Here is a 15781-nt window from a genome sequence, read left to right as displayed (position 1 = left end):
ATCTTTAGGTTTGTACTGTGGATGGCTAGCTATTGATGGTAGCGTTTAAATAGTAGCTGACAACGTGAGACGATTCCCACGGCGTGTTGAAGGCCTTGGGTCACGCGGTTTCTTTCAGTCACTGTCCGAGTCTAGTAACAGATCTGCCGCCATCACTGTGGTTTCTCTTACAGGACTTGTGTCAATGTCTGGGAACAACTGATCCTGCCGCCATCACTGGTCTGTGTCTCTGCTCCGACCAGCTGTCTGACCCCAAAAAGCCGTGGGACGTTAATAAATTCGTGCTCAAGGAACTTGGGAAATGGTGGCATCGACGGGTGGCTGGGACCAGACCTGACAGTCTCATGACCTCTGTCCTTTACAAAATCCTGATAGCCAGGCGAGTACTGAGAAATCTGCGAAGCTGGACTTCTGTAAAAAGTTCGTCTGTTTCTTTAAATAAAAGTTATATACTACGTTAATGTTATTTATTATTCCAGTCGTATCTTATCTGGAAACTTTGCTTACGTAAAACTCATTGGATTGCACTATAGGTTCTGTGGTCCAGCGACAACAGTGACTGTACCTTGCACAACTCCGCCGCGCCTGTGTGTCAAGACCCTGGGTCAGGCCGTGTCGATAACGGGAGAGTTCTATTCTGCTCAAATAGCACTTTTTCCAGAGCAAGTTGACCTTCTAAACTCTGCGTCTCCCAGGGTCTTCGTAACCGGACCGCCTGGTACTGGTAAAACTGTAGTGCTTCTGCTGATGGCCACTGAGTGGTTACAGCGTGGTAACGACGTTTACATCCTGAGTACTTGGGATCTGAGTCGCACAGCCTGCATCATGCTATACCACTTGCTGCAGCAGACTGTCAACACGCAGCGGTCAGCAGGCAGGACAACCGGTCAGCCACGACTCCTGTACTGTGGTTTTACGTTGTTGAAGAATGATGAGACGAATGTTGTCAGCGATGAGGAGAAGGTCGTCAACAAATTGTTGCAGGCAGCGAACGGAGGTTCATTGTACATCATTGTTGACGAGGCAGGATCTGACACTGCGTAAGTGGTACGACGAACGATTAATAGGCAAAGAGCCAGGTATTTTAAGTCGCCTATAGTGAGTAAGAATAATTTGGGTAAGTAACAAAGGGGTACATATATGTATTCAGACACAAATTACGTAATTAAATTTTAGATACTTTGTTCAAAAAGCATAACAATAATAATAAATGCAAAATTTGTTAAGCGCATACTCACACTGCTAAGGAGCATGCTCAAGAACAAGAACGAAACATGGACAGCATACAATTAAGGGAGAGGAAAACAAACAAATAATATATGAATTACAAACGAATAAACAACCGTACTAAATGAAGAATAAAATCAAATACAGAAAACACAAAGAGGAACCAAATAACAAGAACAAAAGCTGAGAGTAATATGATATTGCGAAAGGAAGGGTGTGACTACTGACTACAAAGTATTTTAATTTGCTACGTCTTACTGGTGCAATAAAATGTCGAAGATTAATTAAAAACCTACCACAGACAATAACGTCACGAGGACCTCTAAAACATTCTCACATTGTATGTGGCAGGTCACACTTTCACACTATATGTGACAAGCTGTCGTCGCGAGTTCCTCGTCTCCACCTCTGGGCGGCCAGCTGTTACCATGGAGACGCGCCCACTGGCTGGCAAGTGGAGGTTTTGACCAGACCCCTCCGCTTCCCGCCGGCCGTCGTGAGGGAGATCGCGCAGGACGCAGAGGTCACCGAAACCCGTGATGTCGAGGCGTACACTGAGAGAGGAGTGCCTGACTACACCGACGGCCCACCGGTCAAGCGACTGCTTCACCAAGGGCACGGTCACTCGGAGGAATACACCGAGAACTGTGTCACTTGCGGCAGGCGCGTGGCCAGGTTTCTACATCGACTGCGCGTGGGTGGTCAGGGTAAGTTTGGGGATGCACTGCCAAAAGTCAAGTGGGTGATATTTGTGTGTACAGAACGGAAGGGTAAAGGTATTCACCAAGATTTTGAGAAATAGAGTCTAGTACTGCGATTTATACTTACTTTATTAAATATTTTTTTTAAATTGCACAACATTGGACGTTTAAATTCAAGTCAAACATGAAGTGAAGGTAAAAGTACTGAAAAGTTAACTAGCGCTATCCTTTATTTTTAAGTTACGCGTTGTGAATTTGTGTGTGTGTGTGTGTGAAAGACAAGTACATGTTGACCGACCTAAATTCTTACTACTGACATCATTGAACGCCGCAGCCAATGCCAGAGCTTATGGTTATGCTAATGAAACTTTACCAAGTCTACTTCAGTCGCAGGAAATGCGCTCTTTACGAATCCCACACTACAATACTTAGAAAGTTGTATCTCGCGAATGGAATGAAGTTTTTCCATAAGATTAGTGGGACAGAAGTCCTAAAAATTAATGATTGAATCACAACTTGAAAATAAGGTTTAGCCATTATAGGCTTCACTCTTCTTGTGGTTCTTCTGACAGACTTAATCGAGTTATCATCACTGCATATTGACACAAAGTCATTCCAGATCGCTTTCTGACTTCATCTTTGATTGTGATGTCTTCTCGATATAAAGCAGGATTTAGTCGCAGAGAAGCGTCGTAGAAATGGATGTCTGTGGCTCTTTTAATGAACTGTGGTGGAGAATGGAAATGCGTCATGGTATGAGCCGTGCTAGTCATGATTTTATCAGCTTTGGTGTTGTCCTTTTTTGTGACGAATGCGAGCGAATAGCTTTGTTCGTTGTGTTTTTTAAGCGCTTCCAGACCTGTCTACCCACCAAATTCCTCATCCGGTTTTACCACTCGAAAAGCCAGTTTTCCGTAGCATTTGGTCCGTATAGCAGAATGACTTATTATTATTATGAGGATTTGCATAGCGCCTTGCCAAAGATTTGTTTACTCTTTTTTTTTTTGTCAGCCACTGTCATTGTTAGAAGTTTACCAGCTTAGCATTTGACATGCTTTTACCTAGTGTAAATTAATTCAACCCCAGAGAAAAATCATTACTCGAATAATCATAGCTTCGGCAACCAAAAATCTGTAGATAAAAAAAATTAAACACGTGACCATAGTTCTATAGACAAGGGTTGAAGCGTCAATCTCCGAATTTTCCGCAGAAGTGGGCAGGTCTGTGCTCGTCATTTAGTCCTCAAAGCATTTTTCTTGCGCATACTTCATTCACTGAATAAGTTTGTCTTAACTTTTTTTTAAAAATGACAATGTTTAACAAATAAACTCATCCTCAATTTAACAGCCATTACTGCCATGGCCACCCGGAAAGCTACCTCCAGAAGTATGACGCCGCCCTGCTTACAATGGCGAGATGTGCTAGTGCTGCATTGGGGTGACCTCACCGACTCCTCGGGTCTAGTAACAGGACTCAAAGGAGCGGGTATTCCAGCCCGGGTGATGGAGGATTGCGACAGTGAGGACGTGGCCACTGCCCACAGTGACGTGGTGTGGGTGGCGCGTGGGCACCGCATTCATGGTCTGGAGAGAAAAGTCGTCGTGTACCTGGAACACTGTACCATGCATCTCCGACTACACCTCATGTCCAGGTGCACGTCACAGCTTGTCCTGGTCTCATATCCTGATGACTAGCATATGTCTGCTGGTGCTGTATTAAGAAAAGCAAGTTTGTGGATTCTAGCTTCACCTGTATTTCTCTACCACCAGCCTGTTCTGTTTGCTGTATCTTATGTGGCAGTTTTGATAATGCACACACCTCTTACCAGCCTGAATAATTTCTTTTGCTCCTGTATATTATACAGTGGCACATCTCTTGAATTTGTGTCACCAGCTTGTAAAATATGCTTTGCCCCATATGCATGTATTGCAGTACTGTACATATCTCTTATATTTTTCTCTAAGATGTATATTTTTGGTGTAATGTGTATATATTACACGGTGTACTTAACTCCTTCATTTGAGTGTCACCAACCTATATAATTTGCTGTTCCTTGTGAATACAATGCATGGTGTGTGGATTCATATCTCTTATGTTTGTGGTTTTCACTTCTTTTCTTCAAACCTTCAGTTGAGAAATTTATTTTATGGATGACTGAATAGTTGTGATCATGATGCCTGCAGCCATTTAAGTGAAACACATTAGCATTAAACATTGCTAGCGTACATGTGGCATTAAGTAAATTCCAGCCATTGTAAGAAATTTGGAAAACTAATAGCGAAAGCAAAAATAGAGAATACTTCCACAGTTAAAACATCAGTACTTTTATTTGACTATCACAGTTGTGGCAAAATTTACCATATGCAAATGTAGATTAGGTGCATCCATATGTAGTATTCACAAATCCCTTCTGACGCCATGTAGAAAGACATGAAAAGATGTTATCATTATTTAACCAGTGGCAATTATACTTAGCTCCGTTACCTGATAAAATTGTATAATACATGCCAACATATAATTGTAAGAGAGATATTTTTAAACTTTGAACATGCAGATAAATGTGAAAGTTTGTGTATTGGTGGGAACATTCACAAAAGAAGACAGATGAACAAATTTGTTCTGTTCATATTCTGTTTTCCTTGCTATTCACTTAGGTTAATTGTAAAATAATAAAGAAATAAAGCTATGCCAAGGTCTTCTGCAATGACTCCACCAGTCTCCAGAACCAGATTCGATGCCCCAGGTCACTATGAAAAATTAAATTATAGATACACTTTAGACCGATGATTTCAGAATTGTTGTAAGTTTCCTTATTTTCTTAATCCCCAGGATCTTGTTATAAAGAACTAGCAAATGTGATAGAACCACAGGTTGTTGTTGCTTTTGTTTTTGTTTTTTGTTGTTTTTTTTTTTGGAGGGGGGGGAGGGTGTTTGTAGATGGTGCTACTTATGCAGTGCACATAAGTCATATGCTACTAAAAACTTTCCATGAGTCTGCATTTCGATCTGAAAATGAATTCATAGATGATGAAGTAAAAGTTTTGGTAGTACTCAGAAATAAACATGAAATTTGGCAATAACCATATATAAATTTGCTTTTTTTCTCTCTGAAAGTCTAGCTACCATCAAGTGTAAATAAATGTCAACAATTAATTGCCGACTCACGTGTACATTATATAGGCCTACTTCACCGTATGTCACACGCATAGGATGCATTTATTATACTTCTCAACCTTATTTGAATTATTATTTTTGTACAGTTAGTAAACTGTACTTGTGTATATTTTAATTTTAGTTCTTTTAAACTGACTTAAATAAAAGTGTAGAGATTAAGGAGACAGAAATATCTCCAAAACTAATACAGTCAAATCTCCCTACTATGCCACCCCTCTACTATGCCACTCTCGGTATTATGCCACTTTTGCTCGGTCCCGACTATAAATTCAATGTAAAAAAAAATTTACTATGCCACCTCAGACTCTCGCTACTATGCCACTTTTTTGTGACTGTTAAAAGACACAAGTTGTGAAATTCCGCGCAGTGCTCGATTACTATACTGTACGGTAGTGTGGGACATCGCAGTTAGGTGGACGGAACCTAGCACGCACACAGGGAGGGTGGAGGCTGGCAATGTGTGTGGGGGGGGGGGTGGTGGTCGCTGGCCGGGTGACAGCCACGTGACAGAGGGAAGGTGTGAGGGGGTCGACTAGCGACAGGATGCAGGTGCGCGGATGTGGTTGGAAGGGGTGGAGGATGAAGAGGTGAGGGGGAGAATGAGAGGAGACAGCTAGCGAAGCCGACGATTCTTGAGAGCTTTGGACCAGACCTGGGCAAAGGACTCCTGTCTGTGACCGGCCCTCCCGCCAGTATATATACTATACATACAGTATTGGGTAAAACTGAGTTAACTGTATTAGTCCGGCCCTCTAAAACCATCCCAATTTCTCATGCGGCCCCTTGGGAAAATTAATTGCCCACCCCTGCTTTGGACTGACGGGTAACTTGAGCAAATAAAGCCGTTTTTACGAACCATCTCTACTATGCCACTCTCGCTACTATGCCACTTTTGCTCGGTCCCGGTAGGTGGCATCCCAGCCTGCAAGGGCTTTGGGTGTTTGAACGGCCCCGATAGGGAAGTGAGACTTTGGGATGGGAAGCGTGTAATTCGATCCTAAACTGACGCGTCCATCGCGCTTTTTTTCTTCAGCCGCTCTCGATTTGGTAGCCACGTGATCGTGTCGCATCCCTCCAGCCGCTAACCCTAACCCCCTCTCTTCCCCTTCGCCGCGTGTAGCTACGGGGTCAAAGGTACAACGTACCCGGTCACACCGGCCGGTTCTTTGCGCGCGGACATTTTGAACTGTACGTCCATCTTCAAGTGAAACACCGCCGATTTCTGAAGTAAATCTTAATAAAGTTAAGTGAAAGATGCCATTAAAACAACTGTACTTTATAACAGTGGATAGTCGTGAATAATTTATGATCATATATAAGTATTGTAGTGCTTTTTGTGAAATGTTTCACGTGTTGTACCCGGCAGTTATCACACATATACATCGCTAGCAACTCGCTTTTACATGACGCTGTCTTCTATATGTGCTGTAAATAATTTAAATGGTTTAACCATATCCTTCTTGTTGTAAATAATCAAATTGCTTAATCGTATCTCTTGCCTACTAATTGCACGTATTTACTAATTACAGAAATGAAATGTTGAGCGCGAATACGATTGGCGGAAGCAAGATGACAGTGCATGATGGGTTCAAATTAGCTAGTCAAGAGGTAAAATACACACACACTCTCTCTCGTATTATTGATGATTAACTTCGAAGTTGAAATCTATGACATGAACTCATTGAGTCATGCTTGAAATTCGTCGTCTGCTTTCTCAATAACAGCGGTGCTGCGATTACCAAACGTTTGTCTCCGTCTTGGTGCATTCTAGGGGAAAGCAACAGGACAATCACATTTAATTGCTTTCTGAACAACTAAAATTTTGGAAAATTAATGCAAAGCAAAAGAAAGAATTTTATTTTTGTACTTATACACTTTGAAATTAAAACAAAATGTATGAAATCCAAAGCTATGCAATGAACTTTGTCAAAGTCTGTCATTTTTCTAACAATCACATATCTGATCACATATATTTTCTATTCTCTTAAAATGCTGCATGCCATTTTTTCATTTTATTTTACATGATTTACAAAAAGAACTAATTATAACAATCTTTAATTGCAGATCACACTGACTGTAGGTCTGGCTCAGTGAATTTTACCAGTAAGTTTATTTTGTCTCCCTCTATGATTTCATGAGGATCACTATACAAGCACAGGTTTTGTGTTTCTAATGGTGTACATGCACATCCTTATTATATCCATCTAAACATTTTTTGTTAATTAAAAAAATTGTCAATAGACTTACATCTATAGTTTAGTTTTGTCATTACTTTAAAGACTAAAAATATTTTGATTTCAGATACATTATTGAACAGAGTTCTCAGCAAAGTTGACGAGCAGAGCAAAGCACTACTGAATCGGGTCACCCTGCTTCTACAAAATATGGGGAAAGAGGAGCTGATGAAGAAAGGAATTAGAACAAAAGTGGTATGTCATTTAAGTATAATGTGTTAGTACTAGACACCTTTTTTAAATATTACCTTTAGCTTTAGCTAATATATCAGTTAATATGTATGTTATGCTTTACAGTCTTGATAAACCATTTAACAAACAGGCAGGCATAGCATCGGCTTACAGGTTAACTCTCCTGACAAGAATGTGTGGTCAGTGTAATATTTGTATTAACAAATAATGCACATTTTATGAAGTACAAAATAATGTAGTATTTTATATGCATAGATTTTATTTATAAAATAATTCTGTCACTTGCTTTTCATGGTGTCAAAATGAGCAGTCTGTGTGTCTATTAACTATGACCACTAAATTTGTTTTACTTTCATAAAGAACAGCTTTGATTAAACTCTTAATTAACTTGGTGATTTGAGTCACTTAATGCCATTATTTTCTCTGAAGTCCCACTAGGGTTTATTTAAGAGACTGGGTCTGGTTTGTAGCTATATTCATCATGCAACCATTGATCCCTCATCAGTGGAGTAGGGTTCAGCATTATATCTTAAACTTACCCAATCCAGTGAATTAATTTATTTTGCATTTGTATTGTAGTATTTTACATGGTGGAAACAACTAAAGATTTTTTGTAACAGGTTCAGCACCTCTCGTGCACGGAGAATTTTAAAACGGCTGCTTTCTTCAGAGTTGGCTCAGTGGAACCAAAGGGGAAAAAGTTTCCAGTCACTTCAGCTGAGAAGTATATTAATTGGTGTGTAGTTTTTGTTTGGTTTTGATTTCTTTGAGGTGTACATCAATATGAACTTAAAAGGACAGTTTCCGAACAATTTTGAAAAATAGTGAATCTAAGTATTATTTTCTCTACATTTACAAATTTATTATTGTCTACAATAGCATTTAAGTCTACCTTACAATTTCTATTTGTGCACAGCTGCAGTCCAAGAGACATGGATTGAGGAATGATTCGAAGGGTGATGCCATCTAATGGTGAGTGGAATTACAAAATGAGTTTGTCAAGTTAAAATTATTAATGTGAGCATTGTTTTATTCTTCGTGGATTTATTCAGTAGGCCTATTTACTTTACTTTTTGTACTAAAGATTAATTGGTTACTTTCAGATATTATCCAAAACTTCTTATACACACAAATGGCCATCAAGACATTACCGTTTCAAAATCTTTTTATTCGACTCTTGTTCAAGTTCTTGTAATCTCACTAGTAATTAGTAGATTTATGAAAGCTTTAACTCTTTCTTTACACAAGGCTAAAGGCGGTCAAACCCCCTGTACGCATGAATTTACCCTTTTTCAAAAAATTATTAAAAAATAACTAAACAAGATAGAACAGCAATTTAAATTGATTATGACAGATCAAAATGTGTAGAAGTTGAACAATTTTACCGTAATCTTGCTTGTGAACTCACTTTTATGATAATCCAACCAAAATTAGGTATATTATGTGAAGGTTGGAAAATGTTTTTTTTTTACACATTTCAAACAAAAAATTCGGGAGCAGATGAAAACCATTTTTACACCATTCGTGGCCAAATTCTCCATCTGAAGCAGGAATATCCTCTGGGATGTTCTTTCTTTTGTTATTCGACGTTTCAGATGCATGATGTTCACAATGTGTACCATCGAAAAGGACAGGTAGTGTAGAAGGTTCCCAGTCACTTAATCCCCAGACACTTTATCCCCAATGCTTCATCCAATGAAATTTTAACTATAAAAATTATGAAGCCGGCGAAAAATTTAATTGAAATTCAAATACAGTGGAACCTCGGTTAGCGAACGCCTCGGATAGCGAATTTTTTGGATAACGAACAAAAATTTCGTCAAAAATTTGTCTCGGATAGCGAACAAAATTTCGGATAACGAACAGCCACGTGAACCACACGTGACCGACCAGCGTGTCATCATTCGCGCTCGAGACACAGTTACGATCAGTCGTTCCTTATCTATGCGCATTCTTCTTATTTAGTGATTGTTGTGCTTTATTTTAATAAGATAATCCCCAATAATGGCTCCAGAGAAGATTAAGAGCAATTAATAGTAGTGAGGTAATGACAAGGAAGCGGCCAACAAATGAATTGAAAAAGGAAATGATTTCAAAGTATGAAGGTGGCATGCGTCTGTCGGATGTGTGATGTCGTATTACGAAGATCGAGTTTTACAAAAAAAGGCAGAAGGAACAGACACTGGATAAGTTTTTTCCTACAAAGCTACAGAAAATTGAAGTCACCCCCGATTTTATAATGTCACGTGTGCTCATGGAGGGGGAATCCAATCAGTAATTCCACCCCTTCCTCCCCACACCTGTTTCCACTCACGCCGTCAAAACGGCAATTAAGTTTTCTGATGTTTAAATGCTTTCGTTAATGTGTTTATGTTTATTTAACTCCATTTATATTGCATTATAACTGTTCTCATTAAAACAAATACCTATATAGCCTGTAACTTTCAAATATTAGCGAGTCAACAGGGGCTGGGAACCAATTAAATCTATTTCCTTGATTTCTTATGGAAACAATTGTTTCGGATAACGAACATTTCGGATAACGAACAGCTTTCCAGAACGGATTAAGTTCGTTAACCGAGGTTCCACTGTAATTATCTTCATATAAACATCACAATAAGTTTTACAATTAAAATAAATATTGAAATACATTAATAATATTTAAATCATGCTATTAACTTCAACGTCATTTGAACATCTACAACATTAGTTAAAGTATTTTAATTGTAAAACTTATTGTGATGTTTATATGAAAATAATTATTTGAATTGCAATTAAATTTTTCGCTGGCTTCATAATTTTTATCGTTAAAATTTCATTTTAAGGTTGAAGCGTTGGGGATTAAGTGTCTGGACACCAGTGTAGAAAATCGGCGAGACTTTCGTTCAAACATACGTCCTTCGTCATGTAAGGGAGATAATTGTGTTCATAAAGGCCTAAACTATCTTATTTATTAAGTTTTTCTTTTAAACCACGAGCTGTATAGACCTAAACAAAATTACAACAATGCATCAGCCCAATGTGAATACTGCATAACAAGTGAGCGGCCACCTGTGTTGAGTGCATAAAGAAAGAGTTAAGCTTTCATCTATGTGAGAGGTTAGTTCTACTTTCACAGCAAAAATCAAAATATGTAAATACATTGTAACTTTTTTCTTTTCTTCTACAGGGATTCCACCACTCATGGATCGATTTTTGGTGTCATATTTTTCTATCTTTTATGTAAATTGTTTGACTTTATGTTAATAATAATTATTTCAAAAATAACTTTCATGGGGTAAAAAATTATTGACTGTAATTTGTATGTAAATAATTGGATGAATGCTTATGTTCAAAAACAACTTTAATGCTTTAAATAATGTAAACTGTTAAAATAGTTTTTTGGTGTAAATAATAAAATTGTTTAATGATATCTCTTGCCTACTATTTATGGGTTGTGAGGAAACGAGATTTTGAAAAGCTGTTGAATGTTTTCTTCATGGTGTGCAAGCCTGTGTATCAGTGTAAGTAAAAGTGAGAAAGGGTGAGGGATGCAGCAAGAGGGGAGTGGGAGTGGGGAATTTGATGGGAAAACACGACTTCTCATGGGCGATCGGTGGGAAGGTGGGTGGGTCTTTCGTGGGAAAACATGGGAACCCGTGGGAATTCCCTAAGAGGTCCCCTTAGGGTCCCGCTTCCAAAACCCGAGAGGGACCCAACTTTCTTCCCGAAGAGGTCCCATGAGGGACCCAAGAGTTCTTGCAGGCTAGGGAGATTTGACTGTAGACAGTTTTCCTTTTTTTTTTTTCTTATATTTTCCTGTACTTTCATGTGAACATAAAAACACTCATTTGACAAAAAAAATAATTTTGTGTGCCGGTACCTATTATTTTTCTTGTACTGTTTCACGCACACAAAACTTTGTAAGAAGCTGAGAGAGTATGCAAGTTATAATGCAAGCAGTCATCTCACTTGAACAAGAATAAAATGCTTTTAGTATTACAGCAGCGTTAGTATTTTTCTATATTAAACTTTAATTTTAATGAAAATAATGAGAGGTATTTTCAAGCGTGAAACTCAAGGCATCACCATTTGACACGTTCGTAAAGTTAGTGATTTCGTACAATCGGCAGCTCTGCGTACATATCACGTGACCTTTCCCGCGAGCATGTTGGCAATATGGCGATGTGTGGGAAGCAGGAGGTAGGTTGTCCCTTGACTATTTTGTGTATTAATAATCTTGTGTAGTAAGCTGAAGACATAAATCCTTCTTTAATCGTACCATCGATTTCTTAAAATTTTCGCGTCATTTAGATGTTTTGAGCAGATATTTTCGTGGTTTTACTTGTCGAAACCAATTCAAATTGGAGTGTGAAGGTTATTATGTTTCTTTTTTGTTTTTAATGGTTTTTTTTTTGTTGTTGTAAACTTTCGAGAGATTCGCGTGTTTGACTTACGTACTTGAGACGGTGTAACAGGATGAAACTTCCCAGCAGTACTAAACTTCTCGGTATAGTCTGCGCATGTGCATGAAGCGAAAGTTCACTACCACATATAGCATCATGAACTAGTGTCGGTCGTGGTATAGAATATTTTGAAAATATCAGCGTACTATTCGAAGGCACAGCGAAACCAAACGTCTCGTCATGAAGCGAACAAAAATAAAGCCTATCGGTCATGTGAATCTTCGATTGGCAGTTTACTTGAAATAAAAGTAAAGGACGAAACATTACAGAACATACGAAATAAAATAACATTGCAAAAGCAAAATTATGCAACTCACAATATGCTTTGAGCTGGTTTTGATAGATAAACCCAAGAAAATGTTTACTAATCCATCGGAAGTTTAAACACACATGCGCAGACTATACCGAGAAGTTTCATCCTGTTATAACGGCTGGTATCTGTTATGGCTAAAATGTAAAGGTTATCATTACAATTTCTTGTACATCTCTAGCATTGGCTGGTTTTATGTATTAAAATTAGTTATGATCTCGTTTCAGGTCAAGGCATTCCTTGCATCAGAGTTCTTATGTTCGTTCTCCTGATCCTGAATAAGGCCATGTGGAATGAGTAGTGGGGGTGTGAATGCCATTTAGTTTTGTAAAATGTGATTTTGAATGACCAAGAAATCAGGTGGCCTCTAAAAGTAATGAAACAGCTATCATCCATTTTGCCAGAACAACCTAGAGTGCCTCAATGTTTGGAAAAGTTTGTCTTTAATTCTTTGAAAATGGCAGAACAAAATAATATGCATTTGTAAATGCTCGAAAAATGTGTTGCTAATCACATATAGCCTGGTGCTAATGTGGAGCAAATATAGGAGAGAAAGTTTCTTGAAGATTAAAATTTGAATGGAAACAGTCACTCAACAGCTGCAAGATATAACATTCTCGAGCTATTTTTATGGATCTGTGATCCACATAGTGAAAATTATTGGGTGAAAACTTCAGTATTCCAATCACTTGTGAAGGGATGAAATGAGACGGTTCCCATCTTCCAGCTGAATAACAAGTTGACCCATGTGCCATGGTGACAAACAAATTGACTTGCTACAAAATTTGGTTGATCATTTTCGAATCGTACGTTCTCCAATACATTTATTCTTTCATATTTCTGTAGCTGAAATACACACTTGTCTGTTGTATAATTTAATTTTACATTTATAGTATTTAGATTCATCTTATCTTATGTAGAATATACACACTACAGATTTCCGTTATATAGATTCTATATAGTGTACTGCATCTACTTTTGCAACAGTTTACAGATCTAAAATACTTGATGACATTTGCATTTGTTGCATATTTCTTTACTCCATTCCCCATCTGAAGAACAATTCAAAACCAAAGTCAGTCCCAAGTTATGATGTTTCATGGTTACAGCACATCTCCCATTTACTGTGTAAAGCCTTGTTTAGACTTACAGTCAAATCTCGCTATTATGCCTCCTACGGGGACCGAGCAAAAGTGACATAGTAGCTAGAGTGGCATAATAACGAGGGTTCATAAAAAAGGCTTTATTTGCTCAAGTTATCCGTCAGTCCAAAGCTCTCAAGAATCGTCGGCAGGCGCTAGCTGTCTCCTCTTATTCTCTCCCTCACCATTTCATCCTTCACCCCTCCCAACCACATCCGCGCACCTGCATCCTTTCACTAGTCGACCCCCTCCCGCTCTCCCTCTGTCACCCGGCCAGCGACCACCCTCCCTGTGTGTTCGTTCCATCCCACCTGCCATGTCCCACACTACCATACAGTATAATAATCAAGCACTGCGCGGAATTTCAGAACTTGTGCCTTTTAACAATCACAAGAAAAGTGGCATAGTAGCGAGAGTAGGGGGTGGCATAGTAAATTTTTGTTTATTGAATTTATAGTCAGGACCGAGCAAAAGTGGCATAATACCGAGAGTCGCATAGTAGCATGATTTGACTGTAAGTGGTTTTGCATCGTAAACACTGCTTTGATGGACTGGTGCAATCAACACTATTTTACTCCTCACTTTTACTTCTAACTGTGTGTTAAATGTCTGTATGGGTATGTGAGCAAAGACAAATTTCTGCCCTGGGTCTCCTGGGCAGACAATAAAGTCTGTTTTGATTTTGATTTTTGATTTGATTTGAAACGTCGTTACGCAAACTTTGCTTTTGGCGTGCGCCGCAGAAGAATACACTGTTACGTGGCTCATGTTTTATGTATTTTTTTGATAATTACTATGTTGGGATAGGATAAGTGCTTACAATAAGTTATTTACAGTATCTACATATGTTCCGACATGCAGCAAAAATATGTTTACGATGCGACGTAGGAACAGAACTTCGTTAACTCAAGGACCCCCTGTATTTAAATTTGCATCGTCCCTTAAAGGCCGTTGTCTACTGTCTGGGCGGAAGCCAATAGTATTGCCCATACGAGGGAAGGTAGGAGTACATGCGGTGTGGCATCTAGCGGCCAGTCATCTCAAATTACAACCGGAAAAAAGGCTGGTTGGACATCACAGGCACCTTCAACTAGTCTGGCAATAAAATGTCTTCCTCACCCGAGCAGTACTTGCCGTAGGGTCTGAGCGCTGAGGTGAAACGACTTCTATCTGAACATAGTGTCACAGGCAATACATCTTTCTTAGCCCAGTACTTTCTGTTGACGTTTAGAAAGCTGAAGTGAAACGGTTTCCAACTGAACATACAACAACAGGGTTAGGACTGAATGTATTCTCCATAAACAAACCAAAACTACACTCTATATAGGAGAGAAAAATGATCAGCACAAATGACACAAACATAAAAAGAACTGGGTTTTTATTGCTTTGTAGTCTTTTTTAATATATCTTATCTTTCTTTCCTAATAAGCAGGCATATCAGTATTCAGCTTGTGGTCAATTGTCAGTCCTAACCCTGACAGTAAGAAACCGATTCACTTCTGCTTTCTCTTATCACCAACACCCAGTACTCAGCTGAGAAATATGTTTTATTGATCGGTTAATTGCCTGTGATTTCCACCCTGCCTCGGGGCCAGGGTAGCAATTAGGGAAAACTGACCACTTTTAACAGTCAGCACCATGTGTAATCCTACCTTTCCTTGCACGTGCAAAACCATTTCAAAAAAACGCCCACCGGGACATAGGCCTTTAACACAGTGAATGTGCACAATCTCAAGGTGTGTCAGAGCGGTCCGGTGGCGCAACGGTTAGCGCTGTTAGCGCCTGTCACCAATACAGTGAAGGTTGGCTGCCCTGAGTTCATTTCTCGTCTCGGGCACGTTGATCTTTCTCTGAACGTGGCATCTGTTTACAGGGCTGGCTGCTTGCCGTAACATAGCCTTAGCTGCTGACACGGCGTAAAACACCAATTTCCCCCCCCCCCCCCCCCCCCTTCAAGGTGTGTCCACCTCTTAAAAGTTTTAAAACTTAAGCTGTACATAAAAATCAAACACTGAATTGGTGAGAATAATGGATATGCTAATTTAAGAATGAACCTTAATTGCCTGTTCTGTTCCATGTTGCAGATGGAACATGTTCCCAAGCTGCAGATGAGAATGTGTCTGAGTACTGCAACAAATCATTCGCTGTAGTCAAGTGTCTCACTGAGCTCCTGGATCACTCAGGTGGACTTTGAACTGAAGTGCTGAAAAGGATGGACCCTAGCCCTCCAAAAAAGTACGCATACACATTTTTTGATTTTGTACTTTAAGAATAGCTTAATGTTCAGTAGTTTATTTTATAAATAACATTTATGGCAAGGTCACACTTCTAATGAATTAAATTTGTGCTCTTTTAT

The 15781-nt window shown here is 39.1% G+C and overlaps 1 protein-coding gene across 4 annotated transcripts in view; it reads left to right on the top strand.

The window, feature by feature from the left end:
• Positions 1–15781, top strand: part of LOC112563103 — a 40484-nt gene that overhangs the window by 8553 nt on the left and 16150 nt on the right. For 2 of the 4 annotated variants that reach the window (XM_025236844.1, XM_025236845.1), the window contains exons 7-11: positions 174–379; positions 534–1040; positions 1579–1934; positions 3276–3579; positions 15510–15660. In XM_025236844.1, the coding sequence (XP_025092629.1) occupies positions 174–379; positions 534–1040; positions 1579–1934; positions 3276–3579; positions 15510–15537 (1401 nt within the window). In that variant the 3' untranslated portion in view covers positions 15538–15660. Of the gene's footprint in view, positions 1–173; positions 380–533; positions 1041–1578; positions 1935–3275; positions 4788–7166; positions 7206–7403; positions 7532–8148; positions 8211–15509; positions 15661–15781 lie in introns of those variants that run through there. The other 2 variants (XM_025236846.1, XM_025236843.1) reach the window with 2 other exon arrangements.

The sequence above is a fragment of the Pomacea canaliculata genome, linkage group LG4, assembly GCF_003073045.1.
Source record: "Pomacea canaliculata isolate SZHN2017 linkage group LG4, ASM307304v1, whole genome shotgun sequence".
NCBI classification, from domain to species: domain Eukaryota; kingdom Metazoa; phylum Mollusca; class Gastropoda; order Architaenioglossa; family Ampullariidae; genus Pomacea; species Pomacea canaliculata.
The sequence above is the reverse complement of the archived record's forward strand: the minus strand, read 5'-3'. Positions and strand labels throughout refer to the sequence as shown.